The 10,237-nt window shown below is 37.3% G+C and overlaps 1 protein-coding gene across 1 annotated transcript; it reads right to left on the bottom strand.

The window, feature by feature from the left end:
* Positions 1–8,376: 8,376 nt before the first annotated feature.
* LOC141601667 (uncharacterized) lies at positions 8,377–8,919 on the bottom strand. Its single transcript, XM_074421960.1, has one exon. The coding sequence runs from the start codon at positions 8,917–8,919 to the stop codon at positions 8,377–8,379; it is 543 nt and encodes a 180-aa protein (XP_074278061.1).
* Positions 8,920–10,237: the final 1,318 nt, after the last annotated feature.

The following is a 10,237-nucleotide window of genomic DNA, read 5'->3' as shown; positions in this document are numbered from 1 at the left end:
TCCTAATTATGGTGAATTGATTTTATGACCTTTTAACCTTTTGATCTCAAGAAGCTGAGATTGCATTATTTTCTTGAATACTTCAATTGCTTACGCTTATACAAAGTACATTTTTTCATAACCAATTTTGTTTTCTGAATTGTGTTGATGTGCCTCCTATATCTTAGACCAAGTTGAGAAAAATACCAGTTAATCAACTCTACCACCAAACATTATAAACCAACACAAAGATGTACAAATTAAAAGAGACATAAAGACATTTATTGTGAAGTATTTATTAAAATTCAATGACAATTTGTTCAAATCTATATAATATTCAGTAGTACTGTAGCATTAAGGAAAAATTAAGCCACTTTAAAAAAATGCAAAGATGAGTTTATTTCCAAAAAAAAGAAGAGATAAAAGCAATATTGCATGATTTCAGATACGAAAATCTACCCGGAACAATAATTTTCTACAGCATTTCATCAAACATTTCACATACACGGCTCTATGAAACTAAATGCATAAAAAAAAGGGTTATTTGATGAGAATAATCCCAACTATTACCCTACTTCTCAAAATAATCCCAACTACATTTTAACTCACAATAAATCGAACATTGAATACCTTCTTCTCAAAATAGACTCGACCAATTATTGACCTATTGGTAACCTCTTTGTTTCGGAGTTAATGTCATCCACCATCATCTTTTCCACTTTGCCATCTTTTCGTGCCCCTTTATCGCCACCAGTCCACCACCATTCTTTTTTTGCCTTCACTTTGCCACCACCATCATAATACTCCTAGAGATGTCACCACCACCATTCCATCACCGGTCCACCATCATCTACCTTACAGCTAACATCTTCCCCTTCAATGACAAACCTTTTCATCATCAATCACCACTATGTCAAACTTTTCCCCTTCCATACCAAACATTTCCAGAAATCAATTTCTCAAGCTAATAACACCCTTCAACGATTATGTGAATCAAAATCGATTTCCATCCAAATAAACCCAGAAAAACTAAAATCTTCAAACCCTAAAAATAATTCCCCTGAAATCCCCAATTCTTTTTTGAAAAATTATGTGAATCTAAATAAAAATTGGATTATCATCATCAGAGATAGAGATTGTTACATATTCAATCAAACAAAATTATAACCAAATTCAACTACAATAACAAAAAAGGAGCAAGTTGTCAAGAATCTCCAAGTCGTTGTATTCCATCATCTTGTTTACTTTATAATTGAGGTACTTTCTGTCAATGGTGGGTGAAAGGTAAGTTAGTTCGATTTCGATATGGCGTCGGTTGTTTTGATGGTTCAATCGGAGTAGTTTGGTGATAGTGTTCATGTAGGGAAGTAGAGGTTTTCGTACGAAATGTGAGGGAGGTCACCGGCAGCAGCCGGCCAAAATGGTGACTCGTGAGGTGGTAGTTGCCGATGGTGAGGGTTTGGTGCTCAGATCTGGTGGCGGACTGGCTGAGTGGGTTGTTGGGGTGATGAATGGTGAAAGCTTATGGAGAAGAAGAAGAAAAGTTAATTTTATGTTTTGATCATATATTTACTAAGTACAGTACAAAAAAGTTGACCTGTTAAACAAGTAGTAAGTCATCTAGACTATTTTGAGTTTATACCATTAAAAGTTGGGATTATTCTAGAATAAATCTTAGGTGGGATTATTTTGAGCAGAAGGGTAATAGGTTGGATTATTATTATCAATTAACCCTAAAAAAAAAAAGCTAAGAATCATGGTTTAGCTCGAGAGTCTCAGCATCCATTAAAAATACTACTCCGTATAAACTTCGTCAATCAAATTATATGTGCTGAATGTAGTGAGAGTACATCGAAATATCTTGTATCTAGCTAATTCATACATCTTATTAATTAATTCATAGATCACCATATTAGATGATAATGAATAATGACAGCATGTAAATCTTACCCAAAAGGTTGTAAGTATTAAAAATCAGCTATACATGCGTGCCGCTGAGAAGGAAAGAAAATGGATTCAAGTGATTGGAAGTGGACAGAAGAATACAATCAACTTACTTGTGTAGTATTATCTAAAAATCAATAATCAATTGTAATTAGTTCGATACTAACCTGATTGTTCACAACATACATGCATCTATTTGAGCGGGAATGTGTTGATTGTGAATTTGTGATCGTCCTTCAAAGAAATAGAAAGATGACATATTTATGATGAAATATGTCCATTCAAGTAAGCATTAAATCATTACCCATCGAAGTCCAAATCCATCTTATACAATCAGCAAATCTATATTACAGATTAAAATACAATGATAAGAACGCGTAGAAAACTCAAATCGATCGAATGCAAGCTCTCTATTAGTCTTTCATAGTATACCTTGTACTTAGATACACACCAAGGGTACTATAACCTTTGAATATGAGGGGTATTACAGTCTTCCCTCCTTAAAATGAACTTTGTCCTTGAAGTTCGCGCATACTACCAACCACTCAAAACCAACATCATGCACACCGATCAAAATGTTATTGTCACTAACTCATATGATAACCTTACTTACATGTATTACTCGACTAAATACCATTAATTTCAATAGTATTATATTTTACCTCCCTTAAAAAGAACTTCGTCCCGAAGTTCCCAATCCATCACAAAATTAGGTTCTTACTTCTACCATCTCTTATCCAATACTATCCCAAATACTCACAAGCTACATGGTCATCCAAAATATCCATAGGTTACATCTACGTGGTGCACCACCAACACTTACAACAACTAAATTCGCTAGTTCGTCAATTAAATGCTACAACATAACTCATCACACTTACCAACACTTACTAAGACAATCAAATAACAACTAAAATGTAATGCTACTTTTTCAATATGATATCCTACCCTACTTAAAATTAAGGTTACGTCCGCGTAAAATCAAAGACTATACAACACTCACCAAGATCCTCCAGAGTTCTTTCCATGACTACCAAGTACCAACTCGTTTATACTCAACCAAATACTCGCCCTAGCATTTCCCTTTATCGCACTGCCAACAAGAGAATATAACATATCTTGCATTCCTTAAAACCTCTCGACACCTCATGCTCTATAACCTATGAAAACCACACGACTCCAATTGGTACCATACCACTAATCCTTACCTCAACCCCGCACCTAGACTATAACAAAAGCCAACAAAATCTCTCATGTTTACGTTCATGCCTTTAACCACCATTTCAATATTGCCCTCCCTAAGTCCTTTACCTTCTTTCGCCAATCTTAATCATAACCTTATGCATACCTTACCAACACATATCACCTTACTCCCTTAAAATACCATAAGTGAACCCCTAAACAACAAAATAACTACCAACGAGCATTTCAACTTTTATTACTTCCTTTACATTCCATAAATAAATACAACTTTCCTAGAATCGTTCCAACATCACATATATTTGGTCATCTCACGTTAAATCCTTTCACTCCCCAAAATGTCTCTCTAACTCTATATTACAAATCTTAAATAACTTCCTACTCATATACTAGTCTAGTACTTCCTTATAGTTCTACTATACATAGCTCATACCATTATTTGCACTAAGTTCCATCCATACCCCTTTTTCCTCAATTTCACTTACTCATAACACTTTCTTATACAATTAATGTCGATCTTTCAAATAATAATATTCTTATCCTTTTCAATCTCAATACACCATATGCATAAACAACAATCAATGTCAACAATCCTTAAGGTCACATTAACCCTCATATTTACTTTACTCTTATTAAATCACCTATCAACCCAAATCATTACTCTTACTATTTAATCCTCAAGGCTCGACTATTTTCTCTTTGCTCCTTAACTAATTACCAAAAATTTATAATAATAGTTTTCCCTAAAACATACTTCAATTATTTTCTCTCTTAACTAACACTTTACTCATACTCGTCTTTTTTCCAATTCTCTTTTACCACAATTAAATTCATACAACCATTAATATACCATCTTTATCATATATTCATATCGCTTACTAATATCTTCTAAAAGCCAACATTTGTTTCACCATGTGAACTTTTCAACGAACACACACCCTAAGGCTGCCTCCTAATAACCCAAATTTCTAAGCACACCAACCATATAAAATTCCAGATGCCGGCATAAAACAAATTAAGCTCATTAAACACAATTCCCTTCCATTCAATTATAACATATTCCCTCTCACAACCTTTACCTCTTTTAAATTCTTCACCCTTACATTCATTGTATCCACTTCACTAACTAACCAAGTACCTTACTAATACGTTACTAAATGCCATGACAATAACACCCATTATATCTCATGACTTACCTTTTATCGCACTAATCCTCAATCTCCCTTCCTCACAACTCACTAATCCAATCCTTAAGGTACAAGATTACTCGCTAAAATAAAGGAAATACTCATCCTCTACAAGTGTAAATTATTTTACCACAAATCTCGGCCATACACGACCTAAACACAAAATCACGGCCTAACCATGATTTCTATTTCCACTAATCATGAAAATTATCACATTATAGCTAAATAACTACAACTACACATGATTTCAGGACATCACAGTCCACATATCACTAGACATGAATTATTATCTACTTTCACACATTTTAAGCATCCAATATCCATGGCATCCAATGAATTATAGTAACATGTTTCTATCAATATATAACTTCAATTCAAACCAAAACATCCTTAAGCTGATTCATACACTAATCAGACTATGAAAAATTCACGCCACAACCATATATCACACGGCCCTAAGCCACCTTTTCAAGGTCACACATTATACTTACCTTTACTCCACATCCTGCAATAAGGTTAGAAAAATTCCTAACTTAAAACATCCATAGACCCATATTTAATTAACATTCTTTTAATTTACCCATATCTCGTTATCCTTCCCCAAGGTGTCCGGTTCAAAACTGAGAGGGCCATGGTACGAATTAGGCGCGCTTTTCTAACCGTACTAAAAGGGCTCCTAACAGCTTCTACCCGGGTTCATTTTATTAGACACATCCTAAATTCATTATTGTTTATTGGTTTAGGCCTGAGGATTTTTCGCTCTGGTACCACATTAACAATAATAATAATAAGGTGAACTCACATGGCAAAGGATCATAGGACACTCCTTTCTTAAACATGACTTTAAAGTCATAGCTGCAATCATCTTCACCTTTGGTTTTACAACAAATTCCTGATATGACACTCTAACTCCCTTAGGACCCTTTAAGGACACCTTCTTCTGACGACAGTCTATCTTGGCCTAATACTTGCCCAACCAATCCATCCCAACTTTGACTTCAAACCCATCCATAGGAAATTCAAGTAAATTAACTGGTAAGTCTACTTGCCCAACCACCATAGACACCCCTTTGTAAAACTTATGACATGACACGGACTCCCCCGACGGTATAAACACATTGTCTTTTACCAACTCGTAATCTCCTAAACTCATGGTTAAGGCATGACCTCTAAACATAAACGAATGGGTTTCCCCATAATCAAACAAAACGAAAGTCGGTTTATGATTAACAAGAAAAATACCAGTGACAACTTGCGCATCATCCTCTGCTTCCTGTTTATCCATCATAAAGAGTTTGCCACTGTTCTTCTGACCTCCTCCCTGGACCGTAGTCGCTGATGTAGTAGGCTTAGCTACCGAATTTTGAGTCACACTATTATTCAGGCATTGATAGGATCCAGCATTATTGCGGTTATAGCCACCGTTGTTGCTGCTCTGAACTTCCTGATTGTTCCATGACCCAGCTTGGCCTGTTACTTGCCAAACTCTAGCTCGGAGTTTAGGAATAGTTCCCCAGGTAAGATCACGGAAAGCCTCCTCCTCCTCCTCCTCCAGCACTCAAACCTCTTGTGGCCTACCAAACCACAGTTAAAGCAATGCAAGGTAGAGTTGTCGTTCATACTCCGACCACCTCTTCCTCACACACGAGATCCCCCACTATAGCTAGACCCTCCAGAATAAGTTCTAGCCTGGTTGTGGTTACCACACTTGTAGCTCGATTGGTTACCACCCTCACTCTCAGCCTTACGCTTCTCACTTCCCTTTTCCTTGGCCTCCTTAGCCATATCAACCAACCTCTCTACGTGGCCCGCTCTCTCATAAACTTCTTTTAGATCAGAAATCACCCCACCTGGTAGCTTCTCCATAATCTTCCAACATTAGCCCTCTCTCAAAACGGAGAGCCCGACTCCGTTAACTCAGCTGCATGTCCTCCGCATAGTGCAACAGTTCATTGAACCTGTGATAGTACTCAGTCACGGTCATGCTATCAGTCATAGCAAAAGTATCAAACTCAACCCTCAACATGCTACAGATGTGCTCTGGAACAAAGTGGTCCTTCATCACCCTCTTAAACCGTACCCAAGGAATTGCAGGTTGGCCCAAATTTCTATAATATGCCCATGCACCCTCTCTCTCATTGTGCCACCATACCCTAGCCTCATCTCGCAGATAGAAAAAAGTCTATTCCACCATCATATCCGCCAAACAATGGATCACTACCAATACATTCTCCATCTCCCGGTGCCAGTTGTCAAGCTGTTTAGACTCGCTTGTACCCTCATTGGTGGTAAGGTTAAAGTGGGAAATGATGGTGCTTAAACGGGATGCATCCACCGCTGTCTCCTTGTAACACCCCCATTTATTTAGGAGCCTATAGAAAAACATTCCCAAATAAATAAAGGTGTTACCATCTCAGTTGCCTGAGGTAGTAAGTATAAAAGACAAACAGTTACCAAAGTACCTTAAGACGATATAATTAAACTGCCTCAAACGGTTTTATTACAAAAGTTTCAACGAGATAATTAAAAGACAAAAATTATGTTTTAATACAACTGCAGTGGAAATAAAATAAATAGTGTCTGAATAACTAGGTGATCTCTAAACTCTGACAAAATTCATACATCCCAAGCTCCCTCCAAGCATCAAGCACATCTCAAAAGCTAACCTGTCAATCAATTTGCTCCCCAATATTTGGTTCATCACAGGTGTTCACGAATACACGGTCAACCACGAGGTTGAGTAGGATAACTAAACAACAATAAGTAAATATAATAAACCTGCAACAAAAGACAACGAAAGAACTCGTGCCAAAAACCGTCCCTCATGGCATAACCGTGTCCCACAAACCGACATAACACAAACACCGCTCATGTTCACGGTCACTCAAACACCACCGTGCCTGGCCGACCACAATCGCGCAGGTCCACGAAACTTCCACATCCTAGTGCCTGGCCGACCAATAATCTCAATCACAATACCAATCCTCTTTCAAGATGCCAATAAACAACAGATAACCAACCAACAGTGACAATAATATAATTATAAGATGCTCAAGACAACAATTGTAACAGTACTCTCATGGTGGAATAATTGTCATAAAAATAATACAATAACAATTTGTCTCATACCATCAATGCAATAATAATTCATCTTACGATAACCATGTAACAATAATCCATCTTATAAGAAATTCATTAATTTATGAAATAAGCGAGGTTGAGTAGATATCCTACCTTTAGCAAATCTTCACAATTCAACAATTAAACTTAGAAAGCCTCTTCCACAAATCCACCATCACCATCTAAACAACAAAGAGATTGTATACAATCATAAACTATTCTTGTTGATAAAATTAAAATGTAAACTACCCAAAATAATCTCCCAAAATCGTCCCAAACAACACCCCACACACGGCTAAACCCGACGGTGGTCAACCCGTCAGTCAACGGTCTTCACGGCAGCAGTCGCAACGGTCAAGTCGGTATTTGGTCAAATGTAAACAATTGATGGAAAGCGATTAGATACTTACCACAATTAATTTAGTGCGGGGTGAAAACTCCGTCTTAAAGTTGTCTCTCAAAATTATTCTTCCTCAACAGTTGTATGTTGAGTTTTTGATGTGGAATAAAAGTGATGGTGAGGCATGTGTTGAGTATTTATATAAAATTGGTAGGTGGTAGGAAGGTTCTAGGTAATTGCTTTAGTTAATTAAATAATCAAAATATCTAGGTAGTATAGGTAACACCCAAACCACAAACACCTCCCCCCTTCACTCGATCCAACCGTCGGTCAATGGACTCGGTTTTATTATTTTATTTTTCTTTTTCTTTTTTTTTTACGACAACAATATATTTATTCACATTTTATAAATTATAAATTATATATTAAAATTACGGAGTATTACAGTCTTCCATTTTTAAAAAGAACTTCGTCCCGAAGTTCACCACAATTCACTTCCTAGCTAAACAATTAAACGATAATTTCTACGTAACTTTAGTTAAATTATTTTATTCTTAGGACCAAAATTAAACGCGGTATTACATTCTACCTCCGTAAATGAAAAGGTTATGTCCTCGTAACCAACATACCTGAAACAAACAAATGGGGATACTTCTCTTTTATCTCAGCTTCAGCTTCCCAAGTAGCCTCTTCTACATTATGATTAGACCAAAGAACTTTTACCAACGCAGTCTCGCCATTTCTAGTCTTCCTCACTTTCCTGTCTAATATCTCCTTAACCACCTCCACATAAGATAAATTCTCATCCATCTCAACTATCTCAGCTGCTAACACATGAGTAGGATTACTCACATATTTCCTCAATTGTGAGACATGAAAAACATTATGAGCTCTTGCCAAGAATGGTGGTAGTGCAAGACGATATGCCACTTCACCAACTCTGTCTAAAATATCATAAGGCCCAATGTATTTCTGGCTCAGCTTTCCTCTCTTGCTAAAATGCATCACTCCTTTCATTGGAGACACTTTCAAAAATACTTTGTTCCCTACAGCAAACTCAATATCACTTCTCCTCAAATCAGCATAACTGTTCTGTCGATCCTGTGCAGCTCTCATCTTTTGTCTGATCACATGTACCTGCTCAACCATTTGCTGGATCAATTCCGGCCCCAATGTCAAGGCATCAGTGACGTCGTCCTAACAGACTGGGCTCCTACACTTCCTTCCATACAAAGCCTCAAAAGGTATCATACCAATGCTAGCATGATAACTGTTATTATAAGAAAACTCTATCAAGTCTAACCTCTCCTCCTAAGATCCTCCAAACTCCATGACACACACCCTTAACATATCCTCTAATGTCTGAATAGTCCTCACAGTCTGCCTGTCTGTCGCTGGATGAAACACGGTACTCATCTTCAAAGTTGTACCCATGCACTCTTGCTGCTCTTGCCAGAACATGGAAATAAATCTCGAGTCACGATCAGAAACTATATCTTTTGGAATTCCATGCAACTTCACAATATTTCTCACATAAGCTTTAGCCAACTCAGATTTACTCCAAGTATCCTTCATAGGAATAAAGTGTGCAGTCTTAGTCAGACGATCTACTATCACCCAAATCATATTGTTGCCCTTATGAGTCCAAGGCAAACCACCAATAAAGTCCATAGAAATACTCTCCCACTTCCATTCAGGCACATCCAAAGACTGTACTTTACCCTGTGGTCTCTTATGCTCACCTTTCTCCCTCTGACAAGTTAGGCATCTTGAGACAAATTCAGCAACCTCTTTCTTCATCCCAAGCCACCAGAACGTTTTCTTCAAATCTTTGTATAATTTATCCCCTCCAGAATGCACAGAATATGGTGTGGAATGTGCTTCAGTCAAAATCTTTCTTTTCAATTCCTCGTCATCAGGTACACACCACCTCCCATCAAATCTCAAGCTGTGATCTTCATGCACAGAAAAACGTGACGCCATGCCATCTGCCTTGGTCGTGTGCCACCTCATGACCTTCGGGTCCCCTTTCTATTTTTCTCTAATTTCGGTGTACAACTCCGGCTCAATGGTTAAATCCCCAACTGAATCCCCTTTACTTATCACACAAATTCCCATTTTCTCTATCTCACCTTGCAACTTCACGTGCGACATAGCTGAGCATAAAGCGTGAATAGACTTCCTACTTAAAGCATCTGCCACTACATTAGCTTTTCCTTCATGATAAACTATCTCCATATCATAATCTCCAATTAACTCTATCCATCTCCTCTGCCTCATATTAAGTTCCTTCTGAGTATAAATATACTTAAGACTCTTATGATCAGAAAATACCTTGAAAGTAGCCCCACACAAATAATGCCTCCATAACTTTAAAGCAAAAACAACCGCCCCCAGCTCCAAATCATGCGTTTGATAATTTTCTTCATACGGTTTCAACTGTCTTGAAGCATAAGCTATCACTTTC

The sequence above is a fragment of the Silene latifolia genome, chromosome 9 (assembly GCF_048544455.1).
Source record: "Silene latifolia isolate original U9 population chromosome 9, ASM4854445v1, whole genome shotgun sequence".
Lineage (NCBI taxonomy): Eukaryota > Viridiplantae > Streptophyta > Magnoliopsida > Caryophyllales > Caryophyllaceae > Silene > Silene latifolia.
This window is presented reverse-complemented; position numbering and strand designations above follow the sequence as displayed.

Bases quoted from the DNA above. Each gene is read 5' to 3' on its own strand.
- LOC141601667 (XM_074421960.1), bottom strand. From the start codon at position 8,919: ATGGTTGAGCAGGTACATGTGATCAGACAAAAGATGAGAGCTGCACAG.